At 52.7% G+C, this 25,438-nt stretch overlaps 1 protein-coding gene across 3 annotated transcripts in view; it reads left to right on the top strand.

Moving 5' to 3' along the window:
- Positions 1–25,438, top strand: part of SLC25A42 (solute carrier family 25 member 42) — a 28,418-nt gene that overhangs the window by 1,431 nt on the left and 1,549 nt on the right. The window contains exons 2-8 of one of the 3 annotated variants that reach the window (XR_010024662.1): positions 14,363–14,477; positions 17,587–17,692; positions 19,201–19,226; positions 20,044–20,210; positions 20,679–20,795; positions 21,340–21,491; positions 23,175–25,054. Coding sequence is in view for 2 of the 3 variants with exons in the window: in XM_063112173.1 (XP_062968243.1) it covers positions 14,397–14,477; positions 17,587–17,692; positions 19,201–19,226; positions 20,044–20,210; positions 20,679–20,795; positions 21,340–21,491; positions 23,175–23,536 (1,011 nt within the window). In the remaining variant the exon portion in view is untranslated. Of the gene's footprint in view, positions 1–14,362; positions 14,478–17,586; positions 17,693–19,200; positions 19,227–20,043; positions 20,211–20,678; positions 20,796–21,339; positions 21,492–23,174; positions 25,423–25,438 lie in introns of those variants that run through there. The other 2 variants (XM_063112174.1, XM_063112173.1) reach the window with 2 other exon arrangements.

The following is a 25,438-nucleotide window of genomic DNA, read 5'->3' as shown; positions in this document are numbered from 1 at the left end:
GAAGGGGGTGGGTTCAACATCTGGGGTACCACTGGCCAGGGCGCCTGGGAGGGAGTTGCCAGGCCCCCTGATTCCCACTCCGACAGGTGGGGTCCCCTCCCTGACCTACCAGAGCTCTTTGGGCCCTTGAAGCCACTAAACAGACAGAGTAAAGAAACACTCTTCCACGAGAGGTGAGCTCACCTGCAAAGCTGGAGCCTGGCGTGGTGCTGGGAATAATGATGTGTTTGGAACTTTTCAAGTTGCCTTGAGTCTGATTTGCATAGGAGGCTGGTGGTTTTGTTGTTGGAAAGCAATAAAAGTGCCCGTTTCCTGTAAGGTGTCTCAGTGCCACACACGAGCCCCCCTCCCCACGCTTCTCTCTGAAGAGATGGTGCCAGAATGTTCTGGAGAGTCACGTTACCTGCAGCTTCTCTTGTGGTGTTTTCTGTCCAACTTCAAAAGGGGCCATTGAAAACATATATGGGTGTGGGTGTGTATGTCTGTATATATGTAAGTATATGTGCGTACTGTGCATATATATATACATACGTGTTTTTATATTGACACATATTGTATACATAAATGAACTTTGACAAGGTAATTGATGTACATAGTAAAAAAGAAGGATGAAAGGGCATACAGTAAAACCACGCAGATCTCCCCTTACCTGCCCCCATCCTTCTCTGGATGCACCTGCTGTTAATAATGTCTTGTGTTTCCTTCCAGGGGTAGTCTATGACTGGGGCTGGGTGTGAGGGGAGGTAATATACTCCTCCCCTTTTAAACTACTGGTAAATTTGCATTGGATTTTATTGAACAGCTGTATCAATTCTATAGCCAATCCACTACTGATGGCTGGTTAAGCTGTCTCTCATATTTTGCTTTTACAAACTGAGCTGCAATGAATAGATAGATTCCTGTATCAGCAAATATGCGGGCCCCAGCTATGCAGACACTTTAAAACCTCCCTGTCTTATGGAGTTTACATCCAACTGTGGGGACTTCCTCAGAGTGACAACGTCAAAGGCCATGTCCATTTAAATGGTTAATGTCCCTCTGTAGAGGCCTTACTATCAATCTTTGTCCTCTCAGCTGTGAAATTGGAAGGCCTGTTTCCTCCCCTGCAGCCAGCTTTGGTTATTATCAAGTGTTCTGGTCTGTTTGATCTGATAGGTAAAAAAAAAAAACAGCACAAGATCTCCTTTTGGGTGTTGTTTAGGTGCATCCTAACCCTCAGGGGTTCTGGCTTGTGGGGTAGGGATTACACATTAGACTTCTGTTTCTCCTCCACAGTCAGACTAAAGTTCAGAATATCTTTGAGTCCCTCCTCTGTGAAGCTCTGATGGAACCCTGGGTTTGGAGGGAGAAGGGGTCTGGGGTAGGGGGTGCCAGGATTTCAGCACAAGGCACCTCGACAGGAGGTACAATTGGCTGGAAGAACTACTTAGCTGTGGCTAGTTTTTTCACTTGGGTCTAGCAAAGGAAAGATGAGTGTATCATACAGACTGAGACAAGTCAGATAGCAAATCTGTTTGGGAAGCCGTTTTGAGATTCTCTCCAGCTGTCTGCGATTTTGCACCGTCGGTGCCGCGTGGAGGGTGTCATCAGCCTGAAGTCAGGCCTCTTCTCATGTGTTGTCCAGCTTTTTGTCCCTCTCTTCTATTTTGGCAGTTGGACACTAGGAGAGGATTACTGACATGAACTATTCGCTTGTTTGGTTTTGAAAGCCTGTGCTTTTCAAAATGCTTTGCATTTTTTTAAGCATGAAGTGCTTCTTCATAAAAAGTATATCATGTGCGTGTGAAAAGAAAGAAGGTAGAAGGAATAATAAAACTAACACCCAGCTCAAGAAGTAGGGCATTGTCACCCAGCAGCCCCACCCTGGTCACTGTGCTATTTTTAAAATACACTTGTCAACGTTTGTTTTCTTCACTGAGCACCTTTTGCTGCAGCTACCTGGGGCCAAGGGCTTGGCACAACAGAGTTCTGTGCAGGCTGGGTTTTCTGCTGAGCACTTGGCCAGCAGGGTGGCCTGTGAGGTCCGGGAAGGGGGAACTTTGTCCTCAGGTCCATGGGCAGGTCACTAGCTGAGGGACAGGCCAACACTGGAAGCCTTGATCTTAGATACCTGCTGTGTTCATTTCCTGTGGCTGCCATAACAAATGACCACAGACTGGTTAGCTTAAGACAATAGAAATGTATTCTGTCATAGTTGTGGAGGCCTGAAGTCCAAAGTCAAGGTGTCTGTAGGGCCGGTTCCTTCCAGAGGCTCTCAGGAAGAATCTGTCCCAGGCCTGTCTGTCTCCTGGCTTCTGGTGGCTGCTGGCAGTCCTTGGTGTTCCTTGGCTTGTGACTGCATCACTCCAGTCTCTGCCTTCATATTCTCATGACCTTCTCCTGTTGTGTGCCTCTCTGTGTGCCCTCTGCTCTTCTTATAAGGACACTTGTCACTGGGTTTAGGGCCCAGACTCAATCCAGGATGAGTTCATTTCAAAATCCTTAACTATCAAGGATTCAGATCCCTGTATCAGCCAGCCACCAAAATAAGAAAGATCCTTAACTAATTACATCTGCAAAGACCCTATTTCCAAATGAGGCCACATTCTGAGGTTCTGGGTGGGCACGAATTTTGGGGGACACCATTCAGCCCCTCCACCTGCTGAGCCAGCATTTCCATCAGGACACTTCAGGTGCCTCTGTTGTTTCAGGAAGAAGAGGCCAGCCAGGTCAGAGAACAGTCCCCAGCCTCTCGTGCTTTCCTGCCTCCCTGTGGGAAGGTGGAGTCGTTTGCTTGGCGCTAGTGAGGACCTGGACTGTGGCTGTGAATGTCTTAGATTTGCTTTCCTCCACCCCTTGGCATGTGCTTGCTGGACTGCGAGCTTGGTCCTGTGATTATCCCTGTTTTCCAGAAGGGTGACTGAGGCATGAGGAGGCCTTTACCCAAAGACATGCAGGGAGAATGTAGGGGAGCTGGACAGACCCAGGCCTGTCTGGCTCCAGGCCCCTGCCCTCCTCCAAACAAGCTGCCCATAGCACTCATGCTTCCAGCCACTGTTGGACCTGGACGTTGTAAACTGTCCTGGAATGCCACCATGCCCCACAGCCTCCAGGAGTAGAACAGACATGAAGCCTCACCACACGCTCGTTCTATAGTCTACAAATCTCTGTGTGCTGGTGCCCATGCTGGGACCTGGGACAGATGCAGAAGATGCAGAAGCACCAGGTCTCAGAAGGGTGGGGAATGCAGACACCCGTCAGACTATCACAGGTGATCAGCCCTGAGAGGAGGCTGGGGGGCTGCCATCTAATTTAGGGGGCAAGGAAGGCTCTGGAAAGTCTGCAGCTCAAGAGGGGTTAACTAGGTGGCTGAGTGTTGTGAGCAGAGGGAACAATTGACCCTGGCTCAGAGGAGGCCAGGGGGCTGGGGAGCAGGAGAGGGGTCTGCTGGGGCTGAGGGACCAGTACACGGTGCTGGTAAGAGACAGGAGAAGCCAACAGAGGAAAGGGGCTCATGCCAGCGCAGCTGTGGGTGAGGCACAGTCAGTAGACCTGAGCTCAGAGCCTGGGACAGGGACAAGCACGAGCCTCACGGGCACTGTGCAGCTTCCAAAATGAAATGTCCCAGCACCAAGCAGGGCTCCGACCGATGTCAGAGCTATTGCTCCATCTCCAGGGCGTATGCCTTTGCCAAGGGGTGAGTCAAAAAAGTGGATATGTGCGTTTCAGTCAAGTATGAATGACAGCCGTGCCAGTGATCTGTGGTCTTTGTAGTGCAGCAAGCCTCATGCTAGTATTGTCCCGGCTCCACTCTCTGGCAATTCTGACTTAGTAAGTCTACAGCAGGGTGCAGGAGCCCTGTGCAGATGTTCTGAGGCTCTGGGGCAGGCGGTCCTGAAAACACCCATCAGAGTGTCTCAATGCTGGGGGCACAAGCAAGACCCTGCCCCTCCCATGCTGTGGGCAAGTCGTTTCCTCTTCAGCCTTGACTCCTCACAGGGCAGCTATGAGGGGGAGGGGACGGATTGGGCATGACCCATTGCCACCCAGGCCTTAGCAAAGTGGCTGGTCTAGCTCAAAGAAACTGCAGCAACTCCAGACCAGGGTGGGACACAGTAGAACCAGGTCTTAAAGAATGGCAGATTTGGGAGAAGAAGGTGTCCCCAGCCAAGAGAAGGAAGAGCGCAAGGCAAGACAGACACGTGCCCAGGGGCCACAAGCAACCCCATCTGCCTGGAGCATGTGGATTGGAGCCAAACGCCAGTAAGCCCCAAATATCAGAGTCAGAGGCTGCACCATCCACTGTACTGAATGGAGGTGACGGTGTTGGTGGTGTGCTTGATGGCAGTAGATGCTTTCTAAATGATTGTTCTTTGATGGGCAATGGGGTGATGCCATCCAAGTTTTGTTTTACACTTTGAGGAGATTAACCTGGAAGGGGGGAACAAAAGCACCTGTCAGCAGATGTCATACCTCTGGCTCCCTGCTAGTCATGGACACTGAGCATGACCCAGGCCTTGCCTTCTGGGGTCCCCAGCCTAGTGGGGCAGGCGAGTGGAAAGCAGCCTCTCACAGTGCAGCAGAGAACCATGGAGTCCTCAGTGCAGGGTAAATCTGCTAACTTTGGGGAGGTGAGGCTGGGACATGTAAGGTGAGCTTTGAAGGATGCAGAGAAGTTTGCAACACGGGGGAGAGCAGCCAAAGCAGAACTTGGCATGTCTGGGTAATTAATTCACTTGATTGGCAGATAATTGTTGAAGGCTGACCAGGTGCAGAGCATTGTGCTGGGCTCCATGTGGCAAGAACATCGGGCTTTTGGGGTGAGGACCAGTCACTGAAGTGCACTCTCTTAGTGGAGGGGTGTGAGTACCACTGAGTGCCCCAGTTTGCATAGCTCACATCCTAGGGCCTTTGCTGACAGGTGTGGGCAGCACTGTCTGCAAGGACAGTAGACAGTGATTGACTATAGAATTTTCTGGATCTTTCAGGACGTGAATGTCTGCATGTTTAAACCATAGAGGCCATAGCAAGGGTCGCAGTAACCAAAGTTGGTCTGAGAGGCAGACACAGAAGTGAACGCAGCAGGGAGAAGCTTGCCGTCCCCATAGCAGCCAGTCGGGTCGGGGTTAACAGGGAACAACCATTATGTAAGACGCACCGCCTAGATCAGGCAGAAGTTAATGCCTATTAACCAGAAAAGACAACAGCCTTTATTGACTGCCAGATAGGCTGTTAATTGGCTTCCGTTTACTGAGAGATTACAGGATCCATTTCATAGAAGCTTGTAAACTCCATCAACTGAGAAACTGTCCCCCTGTTTGTGCAGACATTTCCCAGGTCCCATGGGGTGGAGCCTGCAGCTGTGCAGTGTCCCCCACCACACACAGCATAGACCACGGTCCTTGTCTGTAGCTCCCGAGGGAGTCGGGCACATGTGCCTGTGCAAGTGCGTGCGTGCGTGCATGCGTGCGTGCGTGCATGTGTGTGTGTGTGTGTGTGTGTGTGGCCCAAGCACATGGAGCAGCTGCAGGATACTTATAGGATGCTTGGTCAACACACTGGCTTGGAATCGCCTGATTCAGAGCAAGAGGCAGCCTTCTCCTGCTCCCTCCAAGAGACGGTCAGCTTGCTTTGAGCCAGTGTTCCTATTGCTCAGGAGGTTTTTATGCCAGAGCTCGTGCAACCACGGGTAACCTAAGATCCCATGTCCCAGGTTCATGTTTCTTTGATAATGCTCTTTAGTTAGTCATATTGCCATATTGCCCTCCTGCTCCCTGCCTTTCTTTGTTTTTTTTGTTTGACCAGCAGAAAGATCATCCGAACAGAAAAGTATGTGAAAAGATAAACGTTTGTTATCTGGAGCTGGTCTGCGAATGCCACCTTTTGGCCTGCCGAGGCCCCACCTCTGGGGAAGACCCTGGCACCTGAATCCCAGTCCACAAAGTGCTTACTTCGTAGGTCCTTGTGAAAAGTCCCTAGAGAGAGCATGAGGAGGCTGGGCCTCTTGGAATTCTGTGCACAGGGTGGGGGAGTGGGAGGGAAATAGGCACCCCAGTACAGCGCAGTCAGGACTCTGGGAGGTGTACATGACAGAAACCGTGCACACTGGCTGTACTGGAAAGGGTGCTTCTCGGCTTCATGACGGAAAAGTCCAGGTGTTCTGGCCCTGTGAGTTGTAGACACCCCCGGTCTGCAAGCAACTACACACCTCCCACCCACCCCTCCGTCCTGCTATGCTCTGCCTGGTGGCTCTGCACTGACTCTGACCTAGAACCTCCTCCCTACCCACTTTCCCTCCCCTGGGGAGAAAGAGGACTTCTCTAGCCTGATGGTTCCCTCTAAAGTCCTGGATTTCCATCTTTGGGTCCAGTGTCCCAAACCCAGGGGACTGTGTGGGCTCTCATTACCTGTCCAGGGTCACCCTGGAGTCAAGGGAAGGGTCAGCCCCATCTTCTATGGTGACAGAGAGCAGAGTGAGGGGTTGCCCAGGGTGCTGTCTCCACAAGGGGACCAATGTTCAGTGTGCGTGTGGTCTGCCTTCCAGTTTAACTTTTAATCATTGCTGAATTCATCATCAGGTGTCCTCCTTGGGTGGGAAGGAATTAGAGCTGAGCGGGTCTGTCCCCTAGTGCTCATTTATTGGAATCTCCTGGGAATTATAGTGCCCAGCCCACCCCTGAGCTCAGCCTACGAGGGGCTGGCTAGGCAGGGGGTTTTTGCTTGTTTGTTTTTCACTGTATAAACATTTTTTATTGAGGTATAACTTACGTACAGTAAAGAAATCCCAAGCGTACAGCTCAGTGAATTTTTACGTATGTATTCACCCGTGTAACCAGATCAAGACACAGGTTTCAAGCCCCCCACTGGCTCCTACGTGTCTTCTCCCTGACAGACTCCCCCAAGTTAACCACCATTTTGATCTTCACCACAGATGCATTTTGTGTTTGAATATTTTTAAAACTTGTGGTAAAATGCACATGACATAAAATTCACCATTTTAGTTATTTCTGGGTGCACAGTTCAGTGGCATTAAATACATTCACACTGTTGTGCAACCAGCACCACCATCCGTTTCCAAAACTCTTTTTATCTTGCAAAATGGAAACCTGGTCCCCATTAAACACTCACTCCCCCAACCCCTGGAACCTGCCATTCTACTGTCTCTCTGAATTTGATGACCCTAGGGACCTCCTATGAATGGAATCACCCAGCGTTTGTCCTTCTTGTGACTGGCTTACATCACTGAGCTTAATGTCCTCAAGGCTCACCCCTGCAGCAGCAGGTGTCAGAATCTGTGTGTGTATGCCACATTTTGTTTTGCTTACTGTGCTTGAATTTTACGTAGACTGAATCATTCGGTACCGCCTTTCGTGTCTGGCTTCTTGCTCTTCACTGTTAGGTCTGTGCTGTCCGTCCATGTCGTTGCATGCAGCAGCAGTATGTTCTTTGATGGGTCATTGTGACACACCACACACATGTTCCCAACCTCCTACAGATGGTCACTGGGGTTGAGTCCACAGAGCATTCTGGTCATCACTGTGATATACTGTGGCTGGGCAGGTCTTCAAAGCTCCCAGATGACCCAACTGCAGCCCCAGGCTGCGAACACCAGGTGCAGCACTTGGGGAGACAGGCGGAGTCCTGGCTGCAACAAGAGGGCAGAAACAAGAGGTCCAGAGGCGGAAGAGCCAGCTGGCAGTGGGGGAGGGGTGCTCTGTGCTTTCCCGCAAACAGGGCCTTTGACACCACTTGTGTTCAGCATCAACTTGCACGTGCTTGGTGCAGCCTCTGCCTGAGCCCTCTCCAGCCTGGGGACCTTGCTCCCTGCTGCTCTCCCTACTGGAGCGCTCCTTCCTACCACCCCCCACCCCGTGTGCTCCTCAGTTAAGCAAATTAACATACCTATCATCTCATATAGTTACTTTTGGAGTGTGTGTGTGGGGGTGTGTGTGTTAAGAGTACTTAATCTCTTGGCAAATCACCAGTATACAAGACAGATAGATGCTCCTCGACTTTCTTTCAATGGGGTCACATCCAGACAAACCCATCATAAATTGAAAATATCAAAAGTCAAAAACGCATTTAGTACTGTATGTGTATGGGGGCAAATATCTGTACCTTCTGCTCAATTTCTCTGTAAACCTAAAACTTCTATAAAAATAAAGTCTATTATTTAAGGGGAAAAATGCACTTAGTATACCTGACCTACCAAACATCATAGCTTAGCCTAGGCTACCTTAAACATGCTCAAAACACTGACCTTAGCATACAGTTGGGCAGAATCATTGAACATGGCCCATTTTATAATAAAGTGTTGAGTACTTGATGTAGTTTATTGAATACAGTTCTGAAAGTGAAAACAAAATGGTTGTATAATGGGACTTGGAATGTGGTTTCTACTGACGCGATCACTCTCGCACCACCATAAAGTTTAAATATTGTAAGTCGAACCATCTGTTGTAAGTTGGGGGCTGTCTATGCACTCTAATTATTAACCACAGTCCTCCTGCTGTACATTAGTGTCTGGACATACTCTTCCTACAGACCTGCAGCTTTGTACCTTCTGATCTATGTCTTCTCATTTCCCCACCCCCACCCCCTGGTAACCACTGTTTTACTGTATGTAATTTATTTTTTTAAAAGATTCCACACGTAAGTGAGATCATATGGTATTTGTCTTTCTGTGCCTGGCTTATTTCATTTAGCGTAATGTCCTCTAGGTTTATCTACGTCGACACAAATGGCAGGCTCTCCACCTTTTTTAAGGCCGATTAATATTCCACTGTGAATATATACACCACATTCCCTTATCCACTCGTGCACTCATTGATGGACACTTAGGTTGTTGCTATATCTGGTCCATTATGAATAATGCCGCAATGATCAAGGGAGTGCGGACATCTTTGCAAGGTGGTGATTTCATTTGCTTTGGGTATATAGCCAGCAGAGGGGTTGCTGGGTCATGTGGTCATTCTATTTTTAATTTCTTATGAACCCATACTGTTTGCCCACAGTTCTTGATGACGATTAATACTGGTGTTTGCCTGATGGTGACTCTGTTTCCATCATTCCTTCTACGTTTATTACTTGAAATTCTACCATAAGGTGGAGTTGTCTCTTCTCCCTCAGTCATTCATTCATTTTGGCGGCTGACTGGTATGGGGATCCAAACCCCTGACTGTTGTGTTAAAACATCACAGTCTAACCAGCTGAGCTAACTGGCCAGCCCTCTTCTCCTCCACTTAGTGAGTTACCTGTGGAAAAAACAAAGACTACCCAAATGAGAACAGCAGAGGCTGCTTATTCAGAGCTCGCTGGAGCAAGGGAGCCCACACTGTTACTGTTTGCCAGAGACTTCGAGGCAAGCAGGGGACAGGAAGAGCTTCTGAGTGGAAAAGGGAAGGCTCAGGAGTGCCCACTGGAGGTGTCAGCTGGGGACGCTGGAGGCAGCCAACAGTGAGCATCCTATGGGATTTCTTCAGGGCACATTTGGCTTCCCTGAGTTGGTCCTATGCTGGACACGGGGGTAAATGTTAGGGAAGCTGCAGCCACTGACCAAGGCCCGACCATCTGGGGCCGATGGCTGCAGAGGTTGTGGGTCAGAGTTCCATTGTCACACATGGTCTGGACATTGTCCCTCTGTCTATTCCAACTCTCATACCTGAAGGTGTTTTTAAGGCACAACTCCAGCCCCACCCAGGTCCCTCACAGAAACCCGATGCCCCACATCGATCCGTGTGGGCACCTGTTCCTTGTGCACTACCTGAAGCAAAGCAGGGAGCTCCTTTTGAGGTGGCTCAACCCACACTCTGCATTTGAGGAATGTGCAGTTGAACTTGAAAATAGATTTCGTTCTGGAGTGAGAGCCACAGGGCAGTGTGCTCAGCCGAGCTGCCAAGGTGGCCTTCAGAGTACATGTTCACAGAAGCAACTTTGTAGACAGAAAGCCGCCACTAGTCCTGGGATGTTCACGAGCTGGGGAAGGAGACGGGGGCACTGAGAGCGTGTGTGCATCTGCCAGATGACTGTACCCCAGAGTGTGGGAACTGAGACCCTCAGGTAGACAAAGTCACCAGTACCTGGGTTGGGTTGTGTGTCACTCTGGCCCATAAGACCACGGTGTGGTCTGCACGGGACACACAGTGTTGCAGGTGGTCTAAGATTTTAGCAAATGAGCTGAGAATAAGGAGTCTCAGCAGGAATGTTTGTCCCACTGGGGGTCCCTCATAGGAGATCAGGAGTCAGAGCTCTGAGCTCTCCCCAGGCTCCTTCCAAAGATTGTTTTTTGAGGAGCAAACTTATAACAGGCCTAATCCAATGTTCCATCCCCCACCCCACCCCACCCCAGCCCCAGATCCTATTTCATATAAATATATCTTTGAACTTGTGACTTACATTTTGAGAAGTCCAAGCGTGAATATGAAGCAGAATTGAATGTCTCTTCTCCCCACCCACAAACAACGCCTATTAAGTACTGTCCAGGTTTTGTTTCTTCCTCAAAGTCAGGGCCAGGTGCGCACTCGCTTGTAAAGGGGCAAAAGCACCACCCCAAGCAAGGGGCTGCCCCAGGTAGGACAGGAAAGCACCTTTTCCTCTCCTATCCTAGGTCCATGGCTGAGGCCCCTATGACAAAAGACAGATCAACAAGAGAAAAGACAACAACGTTGTCCAGATCAACGTTTATTTAAGTTTTACATGACACATGGGCCTTCATAAAAGAATGAAGACCTGACAAAAAGGTGCCCCTGTGTGTTTTATGCCGGTTTGATGAAGAATGGATGGTCTTGGGAATGTGATGGGAGGATAAAAGGTGTGATCTCGTGGTAATAAACTGGGGGGACTTAGCAAGGCCTGATTATTCAGACTCTCCTTGGCGTCTCTGCATCTTCGGCCCTGTTCCTCCAGGTGTGGGGAAGGCGCCTCTCATGAGAGGGTCTTATGCTTCAGGGGAGAAGGGGGACAGGAAGGCGAGAGGGACCGTCCTGCTTCTGCTTATTTCTCAAATGCCACATTTTGGGATAGCATGTTCTCAATCCCATCACTCATTCTTGCCATGGTCCCCAGGGCCAGGGCCGTGACTTAGCAGTCAAGTAGCTCTTCTGCCTCACTATCCTGAGTCACAGTGAACAAAGTCACTGGGGACCACAGAGAGCATCTTTCTGCTGTACTGAGAAACCTAAGGGTGACAACGGGGCTGGTTTCCTCCGAAATCATTGGGCACTTCCTCCAGTTCTGCGATGTGCACCATCCCATTCTAGAATTCACTTCATGGTTGTCTTTTCTAACTTAAATTCATCTAAAGGATATTTTGTATCACTACCCTAAAAATAAATTTGAACTACCAGCAACTATGGAAGGTAGCAGGAAGAAGAAACAAAGGAATGTCAGGAGAGCCCGTCTGCCACAGGGCAGGGCGCTGGTGCTGAGCCTCTCGCTCTGGAGAAGGGGAGGGTAGCAGGTGCTGGGGGGGGGGGGTCAAAGCGTCCTTCTCAACCTCACCAGAGGCTCAGAAGGCGATCAGAAGGCAGCAGGTAGCTTGTGCACTGTGGAGTCACCCACCACATCCCAGGCCTCATCCCTTGTCCCCCTGTGTCTCCTTTTCCCTCCTTATAAGGACAACAGTCATTGGATTTAGGGCACTCCCTAATCCAGAAAGATCTCATCTCCAGATCTTACCTTCCCTGCACCTGCAAAGACCATTTTTTCAAATAGCATCACATTCACAGGTTCCAGTTGTACATATCTTTTGGAGACTACCAAGAGGCACCTTCCCCATGAGAAGAGGCTGCCCTGCCCACACCTAAGGATCCAGGTGCGAAGAAGCCCATCAGGGTCCACAGCATTGGGGGTGACACTGGGCAACAGACACGTTGATTTCCATCGGGGCTGGGGTGAAAGAGATTCACTGCATCCCCAGCAACTAGCTCGGAAAGATCTCCTGGGCCTGGTTTCTGTCTGTTTGTTCGTTTTAGAGCAGTTTTAGATTTACAGAATAATGGCGAAGTTTGTACAGAGTTCCCCTGTACCCCACACATCCCGTTTCCCTTATTATAACATCTCACGTTAGCTAGCGTCAGGCATTGTCACAACTAATGAACAAAACTGACACGCTGTTGTTCACAGAAGTCCACATTTTGTTCAGATTTCCTATGTTTTTCTCCAATGTCCTTTTTCTGTTCTGGGATCCCACATTACGTTTAGTCATCATGTGTATTAGTCCTTTTACTGTTGCTTATAACAGAATACCTGAAACTGGGTCATTAAAAGTAAGTGAAATTTATTTCTTACAGTTTGGGTGGCGCATCTACAGCCAGAGGGTGCATGTGGTGAGGGCCTTCTTCTCTACAGGGTCCCGTGGTGACGCAGGGTATCACACAGTGAGAGAGTGGCAAGATCTCTCTCAGGTGCTCCTTAGAAAGCCACCAGTCCACACCCATAACTCATTACTCCATGAATGGATTAATCTACTCTCGAAGGCACAGTCCTCACAATCCAGCCATCTTTCAAATGCCATAATCGGATTTCCCATCCTCTTAACACTGTTAAAGTGGGGATCAAGTTTCCAACCCATGTACTTCTGGGGGATATCTGACCTCTAGCATCATCTCTCCCCTGGGCTGTGTCAGTTTCCCAGATTCTCCTTGTTTTGATGACCTTGACAGTTTTGAGAATTGGTCAGGTGTTCTGTAGAATGTCACTCCACCGGGATTTGTCTGATTTTTTTCTCATGTCAGACGGGGGTGATGGATTTAGGGGAGGAAGGGCACAGGGGTGAGGTGCCCTTCTCGTCACACCATCCCAAAGGTATGTACTGTCAGTGTGACCTCTCACGGCTGGTGTTGACCTTATCTGGCTGAGGTGGCGTCTGTCCAGCTTGTCCACTGTGGAGTTACTCTAGTCCCCCTTTCTTTTTCCTGTACTCCTTTCCTTTTGTCCTTTCCCTGTATTCTATACCCTTTGGAAGGATGTCACCATGCACAGTCCACCCCTAAGGGGTGGGGAGTTATGTCCACCTCCTCAAGGGCTGGGTCGCGACATAAATTATTTGGGATTCTTCCGCCTGGGAGATTGGTCTCTCCTCCATTTATTTATTCTCTGTCAGTATAAAGTCATGAATATGTACTTCATGCTTTGGGTTACAATCCATGAGTTCTTTATTCATCCTGTTGCTTGAATTACTGCAGCTCTGGACCCTGAGAGCACTTTCAGTTGTCTCCCGCATTCCCTTGTCCCCCCTTCGGTTTTGGTTCCTGTTCTTGAGCATGTCCTTACTGTCGGGCACCTCAGGGGCTCCAGGCTCTTCCTGATATTTCCTGCCCCGTCTTCCTGAGCTGGGGCCCATGGGCCTGCCGTATGTAAGAAGGAGTCAGCAGTGGATACCCGGATGGTAGAAGCCTATCTGTCCTTTCTGTGATGACATTATGCACTGGCACTGATGCCTGCTCTGGGGGCCTCTGTGTCCTGTTAATTTATCGGATAATTTTTTTCTTTTTTCTTAAAGATGACCAGTAAGGGGATCTTAACCCTTGACTTGGTGTTGTCAGCGCCACTCTCTCCCAAGTGAGCTAACCGGCCATCCCTATATAGGGATCCGAACCCATGGCCTTGGTGTTATCAGCTCCACACTCTCCTAAGTGAGCCACGGGCTGACCCTTGTCAGATAATTTTAAAGCATGGGAATCGAGACCTCACAGAGCACCCAGCACACGATGGCATCTCAGTTACATGAGTTCCTTCATCTTGTGTCCTCTTTGGACCCTCCCTGCAGCTGGCTGGGCTTTGACTGCACTTCCAAGGGGAGGTCTGATGCAGGCTTCCAGGAGTCTCCTGAAGTGATACAGCCTTTTACCTGAAGCTTTGCTACAGAGAGCAGGCTGTCATGATGTAGGAAAAAGATTAATTTTCTGAAAGTGTAGACGGCGACCCTCAGGACCGAGCTGTTATAAGCCCACTGGACATCTACCCTGACAGTGGGGCCGACGTTGAGCAGCTCTGGGCAGGCAGGTCCCCCGGCCCACAGCCTGCAAGTCTCTACCTCCTGCTGTGTGACCTTGGCTGGCCTCAACCTCTTTGAGCCCATCTACTCTGCTGATACCATGTTAAGAAAAAACAACCCAGAATGTTCATGATGATCACGTGCAAAAGCCGACAAGAAAGGCTTTTGTAAATGATTAAGCAATCAGTACAGGGGATGGGGCATCAGAATGCAGGTGAGAGAATCTTTTTCCCTGCAGAGAAGCAAACACCAGGATAGGAGAAGGTGGGGAGCTGCCCTTGGGAGCATTTGGTTCTGGCTTCAGGCAGGCGCGGGCAGCCAGGGGTGTGGGAGGCCGCCATCCGCCAGGTCTTTTCGGGTCTCACTTGCCCCCTCCTGCTTCCCCAGGACCGAGTCTCCCGCCATCCTGAGCAGACCTGGTATGGGTGATGTGGTGAAGGAAGGCTCGATGCGCTTGCGGGAGGATGCTGAGACTGTCCTGCCCTCCACCGTGTCTGCAAAGGCAAGTACCCCGGCCTTCCAGGGTGGGTGTTCTCCTGGGGTGACCCCTCCCTGCAGTCCTGGCTGACTCCATGCATCCCACTGCAAATCACTTGTGCCATATTTATACTGTGCACATTTTCACTTTGGCTCACCCCATCTGAGGGCGCAGCAGCGTCGGGGCCTCTCTCTGCACCTGCAGCCCCAGAGGCCACAAGGTCATGGAGGACACTGGGTGCCTTCTGTTCCACTAACAACCCCGTTTGTGACATGAATCCAGCCAGCCCAGCCACCTGGCAAGAGGCCAAAACCTCACCCAAAGTGGGGGAGCTTTGAGGGGCCTGAGATGTCAACAGGTATCTGAGACCCCTTTTCTCCCTCAGACTTGCAAACACTAAAGAATTAGCCAAACTTAGGGACAGCCATGGGGGGTGAGCACACTTGGGGTTTGCTCCCCATTCCAAAGTTCATCTCTGATGTCCACACTTCAGTTGAAGAAAAGACCTTCCCTCGTACCAAAATCGGATCAGCCCTGCCCTTGTTCACCACAGAAGCCAAGACCGACACTGCCCTGGAAATTCCTCTGGTTGAACCTGAAACACAGACCAACCCAGCCCCACGAAGAAGCCAATCCTAGCTCCCAGGGCCCGACTCAGGCACCCACACCAGCAGTTCTCAAAGTCCATGAGGTCAAAGGCTGAGGTGGCGTCATCCTCTGGGCCTCCTGACCTTTCCCCGAATTCCAGGTAGCACCACGGAGGCCCAGGCAGGTAGGAGGACTTGTTCACTGAGGCCAGCATGTGAGGTCACTGTCACCACCCTGGGGTGCTGCTGGTCGAGGCACGGGGCAGACACATCCCTCAAAGTGTAGTGAATTGCCCAACAGAGCAGGAAGAACAATGTATAGACACGGACACCCTCTGCACACCACCAGTGAGAGGGCTCTGCAGGACGGATCTCACCAAGTGCGCAGTTACTGCCCAACCACCCAACGAGACACTCCATGCCCGTGGTCCGCTGGCACACGCAAGTGCCTGCTGTCCTCCATGCTGGCCGACCTGGACCAATGTCAGCCTTGTAGGCATTAAAGAGGAGCTGGGGGGCTGGCCGGATTGCTCATTGGTTAGAGCGCAGTGTTGATAACACCAAGGTCAAGGGTTCAGATCCCCTGACCTTACTGGCCAGGTGCCAAAAAAATACAACATAAAAAAATAAATAAAGAGGAGCTGGAAGTGTCAGTCGAAGGCAACAGCCTCTACTGGGCAAATGAAGTGGTCTCACCACACATTCCCCAAGCATGGCCAGTGGCCACCTCCAGAGTGTACGGATGTGTGTCCCTAATAAAAGAGTTGTCTTTGTGATGCTAAGAAGAACTGCACAGGACCTAACCTGATGAAGAAGATGGAAGGGATGCCGTCTGTCTGGCTCCAGTGGGGTGTCTGGAGGGGCTCTCCATAGAGTGTTCCCTCTGCCTGCAGCAGCCAGCAAGGGGAGCCGTCACACCAATTGACTCACAGAGAGGAAACTGAGGCCGGGGGCTGGTCAGACCTCAGAGCTGTGGCCGGGACCACACCAAACATCCATGTCTCTCAAAGCCAGAGGCACTGACCCGGGTGTCCAGAACCTTGTTGTGTGGCCCCAGAAAGGCAGTGGTCCCCAAAGACAGGCCTCTGAGAAGTGAGGAGACAAACCCCAAAGTCTCACCTCCACTGTCTCCATCCTGGGCATCTGCAGGAGCCGCTGCCCCTCTGGTCACATGAAAATGCCTGTCCACCTTCTGTGCTTCTCCGCTTCTTTGGGCAAAGACCATCCTCCTTGCCAGGCTCTGGGGGGTCCAGCCCCAGCTGTATTTTCTGTCTCCCCTCTCTTCCGTGCTCTCCCTTTCCCTGTGCCAGCCAACCTGTCCTCCTGTGGTCCCTCAGGGCCCCCTTCTTCTCACCCAGGCCTGTGGGAATTTGCTCCTCCTCCTCTTCACACTATATAAAACACACACACACCAGGGTTACCTCCCCCTCTGCCTTCCACCTTGGCCCCTCCCCCAATCCAGGTTTTCCGGGAGCCCGAACCTCCTCCTCACGGCACCTTCCAGATTGGTGATTGTGCATTTGATGGTCCAGTTCATGTCTGGCTTCCCCGTGGAGGCGAGGGAAGAAGTGGCTCCTATGCAGCCCCCACCCCATACTATGGGTCTCCAGGCCACTCAGAACGCCTGGTCTGAGTGGGACTTCACAGATCCTTGTGAATCATTGAACAATCTGCCCCTCAACATCACACTCAGATGACTAAGCATTATGGGGCAAGGAAAGATCACAGTGCCTCCAGTTCAGAATATTCCAGAATGTTCCAGAGTGCTCCCTGAGGTGAGCATTCTGTGCTGAGTCAGCTAGGGAAACGAAGACTCCAACCTGATGAGCAGGTGGCTTCCTGCAGAACTCCACAGGACTTGGACAAACAAAGGAGGGCTGTGGGGGGCAGAGGCCTCAGGGAGCCTCCAGAAGATTCAGGAAAGTGCTGGTTCCAGGGATGGCCAAGGGCGCCCTCAAGGCAGTTGGCTGCCTTTGTCACCATGATCATCACTCCCTTGCCTTGACTGAATGAAGAGCCACAGACGGTGGCCCCTGAAGTCCTGATTGAAAGTTGTGGAAAGGGGATATGCTGGCATAGAGCCAGGATCTGCTTGCCTGACAGCCCCTGCCTGCCCCCGGACCCCAGGGGTCCCTTGTCACCTGGCCCTAAAATGCTGCAGTGCAGTAGTCAGGTGCACAGGGTGGTGGAGGAAACCAAGGTTTGCACGTGGGTTGAGTCAGGGGTGACTCTTCCATTTGGGATTGGTCCAGTTGTGGGCCATTCTCTGAGAACGTGGAACCTCCAGGGGCTGCCCAGACAGGGCCTCCCCTTCCACGTGGATGGTCCATATCGCCCAGGAGGTTTCACTGCGTCCTCAGCAGGCTCTGTGGCTATTGGACCCACCATGGCTCACCCAGGACCGAGTAGGGCTGCCATACTCAGACCACTGTGCGTCTCTAGGCCCTGGACCAGGGGTGGAAGGAAGAAATTTCTCGGGGGCACAGTCCCTTGGGCAGCAGGCCCTCCCCCGCCCTCCTACGACCATGATCTGTGATCTCTTGCAGAGCGACCACAGACAAGTACTCAGCTCCCTCCTGTCCGGGGCCCTGGCCGGCGCTCTTGCTAAAACAGCGGTAGCTCCCCTGGACCGAACCAAAATCATCTTCCAAGGTAAACACTGTCTGTCGTCTGTCCCCATGTGACAGTGGAGCTGCTGGGAGTTCACCTTCCTCCTACTACAGCCCCCCAAAGTGAGCTTCAGATTGGTTTTAAAAATGCCTTTTTAAAATCCACTTAGAAATTGACTTCCCAGGGCTGCCATCACAGAATAGCACAAACCAGGCAGCTTAAGACAACAGAAATTGTATTCTCTCACTGTTCTGGAGGCCAGAAGTCTAAAATCAAGGTGTCAGCAGGGCATGCTCCCTCTGCAGGCTCTAGGTGTTCCTTGGCATGTGGACATATCACTCCAGTCTCTGCCTCTGTCTTCATATGGCCATCTCTCTGTGTCTCTGTTTTCTCTTGTAAAACACCAGTGCTTGGACTTAAGGCCCACCCTAATCCAGGACAACCTCACCTTAACTTGATTACATCTGCAAAGACCCTGTTTCCAAATAGGGTCGCCCTCACAGGAACTGGGGGTTAGGACATAACTTTTGGGGGGACATAATTCAACCCACAACAGAAACCATCTCCCTCCCTCCTTAGGGTTAAACAGTTGCAGGGTCCTCTGTAGATCAGACCTTTCCCTCCTGCAGTTACCAGTTCCTGCCCGGGGCCAGGCAGCAGGACAGTCACAGCCTGCACCCCTGGGTCCTTCACCTGTTTGGGAAGAGACTGCAGGCTCAAGCCAGGCCCTTCCCATTGTCTTGAGCTGGTCCCCTAGCCTCTGCACCTCAGTTTCCTCATTTGTAAAATGGGGGCATTGCTCTTAGCCTCCTCCCTGGGCTTGCATGAGGATCCAGTGAGCTAACATAGGAAGGAGGCAGGGGTGAGCCCCCCACTCCACTACCCCCATCCCCCATCAGCTGCAGTGCATGCAAAATTGTGCTGTGCAGGGAGCTGGGGTTTCATCTTGAGAGCAGCAGGCATGCACACATGTCCCACAGACAAGATGTGCGTGGGGTGGGGGCTACCAGGCCAACCAGAGGCCCCTCATGACCACTCTCCACCTATATTTCTGAATCTTCTTTCCCAGAAGTCCTCACGGCCTGCCGTGGCTCTGGGACCCCAATGGCCAAGGGCTCCAGGACAGCGAGCCAGGCAGCCACAGCGGGTGGGAGAGGCAGGTTAGGGCGTCTGTAATGGGACCCTGGGAGGGGGAGCATTGGGAAGAGAGGGCAGACCCCAGACATAGAGCTCCCTGGGCCTCGTTCTGAGGAAGCCAGGGCTGAATTGGAGCCTAACCCTGGGTGTGACTACTGAGTATCAATCCCTGAGAGGAGCATCCTTCTACAGGCCCAAGGAGACCCTCACTGTCCTGAGCGGTCGGATGTCAGCTTGGCTCCCCTTCCTGGGGACAAACCTGGGGGTGGAGGAGGGTGACTCTGGGGGGGCACGTCCTCAGGGGCTGTCCTCACTCCCTATGCTCAGACCAGACCGCATGGTGGGGGTCACGCAGACTGGGGTTCCTGTCCTTTGCATCTCATGGTCTCTCTTGTGCTTTTTGTTTTTTTCAGTGTCTTCAAAAAGATTTTCTGCCAAGGTGAGCCTCTAGGTCATGGACCCCTGGCCCTGGGGCTGGCACCTCCTCCCTGCTGGGCTGGCAGGAGGCAGTGGAGGCAGGTGGTCTGGGGCGGGACACTTCTCAAGGTGCTTTTCCCATTTGGTTCCCCCACTCCAGGCCAGTTCCCAGGCTGTCTGGTGACTGAGGCCTCCAGGGCTAGCTCCTAGGGATGGGCCAGGGCTACCTGTCCTCCCACCTGGGGACTGACAGGAGACTCCGCATATCCTCAGGGTGGTGGGGTGAGGGGACTTGACAGTTCTAAACCTCCCGTGTGTTCATGTTTTATGTAGCATTCAACAGAGAACAGGTATTACCTTCTCTTGTTATGGGGGGTTTTTTGGCTCTTGGCTGGTACAGGATCCGAACTTTTGACCTTGGGGTTATCAACATCACACTCTACCCAACTGAACTAATTGGCCAGTCCAGGTGTTACCTTCTTAATAAAGAGAAAGATAATATGTTTAAAAGCTAAAGCTAGACTATCAGACACCAATAAGAATACCCCTGTGCAGGGCTCTGAGCTCCCTTTGAAACCTTGTTTCCTCCAGTTCACGTGACAATTCCCAGGGTCAGCGGAATGGGGGGGATGGGGATCCCAGTGGGGGAGCCACAGAACATGGGGAGAGGGGCGAAGCCGATCATGTCCAAGTTGGACAACACGAGGCAGGGCAGTCAGGTGGGTTGGGGGGGCGCCCGTGGCCCAGCCTCTGCATTTTAGGGGCGCTTTGCCGGCCAAGTGGGCGCGCAGGGAGGGCAGGCGGAGGCAGAGCGGCGCTGACTTCCCCCTGTCCCCCAGGAGGCATTCCGACTCCTTTACTTCACCTACCTCAACGAGGGCTTCTTAAGCCTGTGGCGCGGGAACTCGGCCACCATGGTGCGCGTGGTGCCCTACGCCGCCATCCAGTTCAGCGCCCACGAGGAGTACAAGCGCATCCTGGGCGCCTACTACGGTTTCCGCGGAGAGTAAGCCCCGCCACGCGCATCCTCCCACGCCACACCCTTGCCACGCCCTCCCGTGCCCTGCCCCATGCCATGCCACACCCTCCGGTGTCACGCCCTTCGCCCCGCCTCACCACACTCATGCCCCGCCCGCTCCTGACCAAGGCCCGCCCCTCAACTACATCACGTTGCCCTCCTGTCTTCAGAACTCTCCTTTGCCCATTCGTTTACTTCTTCCATGTCCTCCCACCCAGAGCCTGAGACCCAGGGGGGCGGGCCGCTGTGTCCGCAGAGCTATAGGCAAGACACACGTCGTTCATCAGTTCTTAGGAGGAGGAGGAAAGGGAATCTCAACATAATGCCCACCCCATAAGCCAGCTGGGCCCCGTGTTCCTGGGTCCCCCAGGCTGAGGTTTGTGTGCGCCCCAGGCTGGGCCTCTGCTCATCCACAGCCTCCTCACTGGAGTCTTACCTTCTTCCCCGCCCGTTCAGGGCCCTGCCCCCTTGGCCTCGCCTCCTCGCCGGTGCACTGGCTGGAACGACAGCCGCATCACTGACCTACCCCTTGGACCTGGTCAGAGCACGGATGGCCGTGACGCCGAAGGAGATGTGAGTCCTACATTGGTGACACACTCCCAGCACCAGGAGTTCTGTGTGGCATCGGGTTCCCAGCTTGGAATACCTCCGTGGGGCCCCTGGGGTTTGGGTCTAGGCCTCTGTGTCCAGCTCCAGCTGGAGGTGCCTTGAGAATCCGCCACCCCAAGCCCACCTGGTACAAGGCAGGCCTGGTGTGCCTTCTGTAGCTGTTCCCGAAAGGCAGTAATGGGTTCTCTTACCGTGGAGGTCAGTTTCTGCTGAGATCAAACCAAAGGTCTTCATCTTGAGTTGGGGACAGATGCATTAAAAATGTGAAGGAAAAAAAGACAGGAGCTGAGCCCACCAGAGTGATCCTTGTAGAAAAGGTGGAGTTTGGGCTTAAGCACACATTGGCCCTCTGATTCCAAAGCTTTTCCAGCATGGTTATATTCCTCAAAGAGAGAAAGCTTCAACAACTAGACCCAGCCTGTCGGCTGTGGAGGCCCGAGAGCCTCTGTGGCTCCTCCCTGCACGGGTGAGGCCCGCGGCCCACACACTCGGCCACTCTATCCTGCAGGTACAGCAACATCTTTCACGTTTTCATTCGCATCTCCCGAGAGGAGGGGCTGAAGACCCTCTACCACGGATTTACGCCTACTGTGCTAGGGGTCATTCCCTACGCCGGGCTCAGCTTCTTCACCTATGAGACCCTCAAGAGTCTGCACAGAGGTAAGGAGAGCCAGGAGCACTCCCCGGGGGCAACACCTCTGCCAGGGTCACACAGACCCTATATGACCTGGGTCTGATCTGGGTAGGGCGGGCTGGGGGCTCAGAGTCTGAATCAGGAGAACACACAGTGTATATCCATCCGCCACTGAGGAACCTGGATCGGCAACCTTTAATGCCTAATTTTAAGAGCAACTTTGCAAAGTCAAGTCCGTCTGTCACCCAGGGTGCTGGTGGCCACCTCACATTTGTGCACGCATAAGCACAAAGCATATGGGTAACACCGGACCGAGGGAATGTGCCGTCTCTCATTTCTGTAATTTTGAGAAAAACCTAAAAGTCCAGAGGAGTATAGAAAATAATAACACCCAGACCTGCCACCCAGTGAGAACAGGCATTAACATTTTGCCGTATTTTCTCTCAGATGATTTTTGTTAAAAAAATAAAACGTTACAAGTAAAGTTGGGGTCCCGTGTCTCCCACCCCTGCCCCTCTCCCTCCCGAGGCCTATTTTTAGAAGTGTGGGCTGGATCCCTCCAGACAGTTAGAAATGCTTCTGTGCGCATCTGTATGGAGCATAAGCAGTACCTGTAATATTTCACAGTTATAAACAGTGCCCTAAATGGAGTCACCTCACCTGATAGCGCAGCTCCCACCAGCAGGTTTTTGGTTTTTTGGGGTTTTTTTGTTTTTTTGTTTTTTTTGGCTGGCTGGCAAGTAAGGGGATCTGAATCCACCGCACTCTAACCGACTGAGCCAACTGGCCAGCCCCCAGCAGGTTTCGAGTCCATCCTGCAGCAGCTGCGGCTCTGTCCTGTCCTCCTAGTGGCTGCACGGTGAGCCTCCCCCTCTTAGGGGACGTTTAGGCTATTTCCAGGTTTTCTGTGATCGGCCACATCTGGGAGCTAGACTCCATATGAGCCTGTAAGGCCCTGTTTTCAGTTTTTCTCTCCGCCTGTTGCTCTTCCTGGCGCCCTGTCCCCCCATTCTCAGCCCACCTCATCATGTTTTTGCTAATCTGGTAAGTATCCCTGTCTCGAAGTTTTTAATTCCTAGTTCTGAATTAACGACTATAGATGTTTAAGGAACCTCTGTCGATCAGTTGCTGCCCCTTCTTCCTCGTGCGCGCTCCCTGTGTCCGGATAGACCCACCAGATGGTGCAAGGTGTAGTTCAGGGTCATCCTGTGGACAGGGACTCGGGCGCCTGGGGCTTTTTAATTTCTTTTCTAGACTGGAACTGATGTGAGTAGATGTGAGCAGGGTCTCGTTTTGGGTCTTAGGGCTTGGCTATGATTATTTGTGCTTTTCTGTCTTTTAAGAAACTTCTATTTTGGGCCGGCCCGTGGCTCACTCGGGAGAGTGTGGTGCTGACAACACCGAGGCCACGGGTTCGGATCCTACATAGGGATGGCCGGTTGGCTCACTTGGGAGAGCGTGGTGCTGACAACACCAAGTCAAGGGTTAAGATCCCCTTACCGGTCATCTTTAAAAAAAAAGAAAGAAAGAAAGAAAGAAACTTCTATTTCTTAATTTTGATTAAAAAGGAGTGACCGGGAGGTGAGGAAGTGGGTGTGCGGGTGCATGTGTGCGAAATCTTCTTATCCAGGTGTGTGCACTCTTGCCTATGGGTGCAGGGTGCGTGCTCGCGCCTGTGGGTGCACGTGCACGCTCTTATCTGGGTGCAGGGTGCACGCCCCCACACGGCGCCCTCCTGGCCACCCACGTTCCTCACCCCGCAGAGTACAGCGGCCACCGGCAGCCCTACCCGTTCGAGCGCATGATCTTCGGGGCCTGCGCTGGCCTCATCGGGCAGTCGGCCTCGTACCCGCTGGACGTGGTGCGGCGGCGCATGCAGACGGCCGGCGTCACGGGCCACCCGCACGCCTCCATCATGTGCACGTTGCGCACCATCGTGCGGGAGGAGGGCGCGGTGCGCGGCCTCTACAAGGGCCTGAGCATGAACTGGCTCAAGGGCCCCATCGCCGTGGGCATCAGCTTCACCACCTTCGACCTCATGCAGATCCTGCTGCGGCACCTACAGAGCTAGGGCCCCTGCAGGTCAGCTGCCCCAGGATGGTGGACCGGTGACGCCTTTGGTTTTCTGAGCCCGTGGAACGAGGGTGCGTTTGGTTCGACCCCGGGAGCCACGTCGGAGCGCTTTGTGAAGCAAGCAGGGAGGCCTGGGGGCCGGGGCTCGGAGCCCGCAGGTCTGAGGGTAACGCGGGCAGCCGTTGAAGTGCGTAGTTGGAACGAGTGGCCGGGGGCTCCCGAGGCTCTCCTCTTCCCTCCTCCCTAGGGGCTGGTGCTGTCTCCTGGAGGTGTTGCCCAGAAGGCCCCGAGTCAGGAGTGGTCGCCTCTGCCTCCTGGCGCTGTGTGTCCTCGGATATGCTGCTGATTCTAGTGACCCCATCCCCACTCGGCTCAGAGCCAGACTCCAGCTGTCCATTGTTCTGACTGTGTCGTGCCTGGCTCCGGACCCTATCCAGGAGGGGAGGAGCCTCAAGCTCAGCTTCGGCCACAAACGCAGCCCTCGCCCACCCCACCCTGCCTGTCCTGCCTTCTCCGTAATTTCCTAGGTGATCGCTCCTCTGTCACCAGAGCCTCCTGCTCAGGAAGAGCCTTCTTCCAAGAGCATCACCCCCATCCCATACTCCGGGATCACTGTGGGGGCACCAGGAGCGAGTCTTCCCCTCTGTCGCCCACCCACCTGGTTTGCAACCTTCCTAGGAGGGTCACGCTGCCTCCGCGCAGCAGGATTTGAAGCACAGACCATGACACCGAACTGCCTCCGGTTTGGGTCTGACTCCCCAACCCTGAGCATCTGCTGAAAACGGAGCGCCCAGGCCATCTCCTCTAGCCTGAAAGCTCCTGCCCTGCAGGCCACTGATCCTCTGCCCACTGTGGCCTCTGATGAATCCCTGGCTCCCATCTGAGCTGGTACTTAGTCAGGAAATGGAGCAAGAGGCTGTTTGATTTCCCTGAGCAGAGCACACAGAGGTGGTCGGTGGCCTTGACCTCCCAGAGTGGGAGCCCCCAGACAGTGAACAGCCTGGGGATGGGATACATGGAGGAGTCAAGGTAGCCCGGGGAACCTCCAGCCAGCTGGTCTCTTGGAGAAGTCCCCCAGGGCCACCAGGTACCACAGGGACTCAGAAACACCTGCTTTCTAATGACATTGGGCTTTCTTGAGTTTTTGGGTTTGTTTTCCAGCTTGTTTGTTTTCAACCCTGCGTCTGTCCACAGCAATCCCCTAATGGGTCCAGTCTGGTTCCAGGACCAGGGTGGCCATGAGAGCTGGTTTTTGTAGCTGGCTCAGCAGCCACATCGCATGAACGGACCCCAGCAGGCATACCTGCCCCGCGTGCTTTTCCAGTCCTGACTTCATTCCCTCCCTTGGTCCTGCCCTCTTTCTGTTCTTGCCTTGGACCTGTGGCCTTCCTGAGCTTGTCCCCCAGAGCCCAGGCAGCCTGCAATGGCTGTGAGGGGCTGTCCTGTTGGCTGAGCATCCCATCCCCTCTCCCAACCCTGCCCAGCACCCAGGAGAGACTCCACAGGGAGACTCCAGGTGAGCAAGGGCAGCAGGGGATGGGGGGGTCCACCCCAAACGGATGGTTGGGGAGCACCCTTCTTTGGGCCACAGGCTGGGCAGGAGAGGCGAGGGGCCAGAGGGTCCCCCAAGTCCTGCTGGGCCCAGTGAAGCAGCTCCCGGCCCCACCTCCACCTCTGCACACAGCTGGCCTCGGGCCTCTGTGGTCACCCTCCTCCCCGCTGCCCACTGGTTGCTGGTCCTGGTCTGGAGTTATATTTTGATGCCATGAAGACACTTTGTTTATATATGATGTTTATATATTTTAAAGATTTGTGCCAAGAGAGTATATTTAATAAAAATTTAAATTGCTTCTCCTTCTTACCTCTCTACTTTGGCTCTGACCTCCCCACCCTTCCACAA

The sequence above is a fragment of the Cynocephalus volans genome, chromosome 10, assembly GCF_027409185.1.
Source record: "Cynocephalus volans isolate mCynVol1 chromosome 10, mCynVol1.pri, whole genome shotgun sequence".
Lineage (NCBI taxonomy): Eukaryota > Metazoa > Chordata > Mammalia > Dermoptera > Cynocephalidae > Cynocephalus > Cynocephalus volans.
The sequence above is the reverse complement of the archived record's forward strand: the minus strand, read 5'-3'. Positions and strand labels throughout refer to the sequence as shown.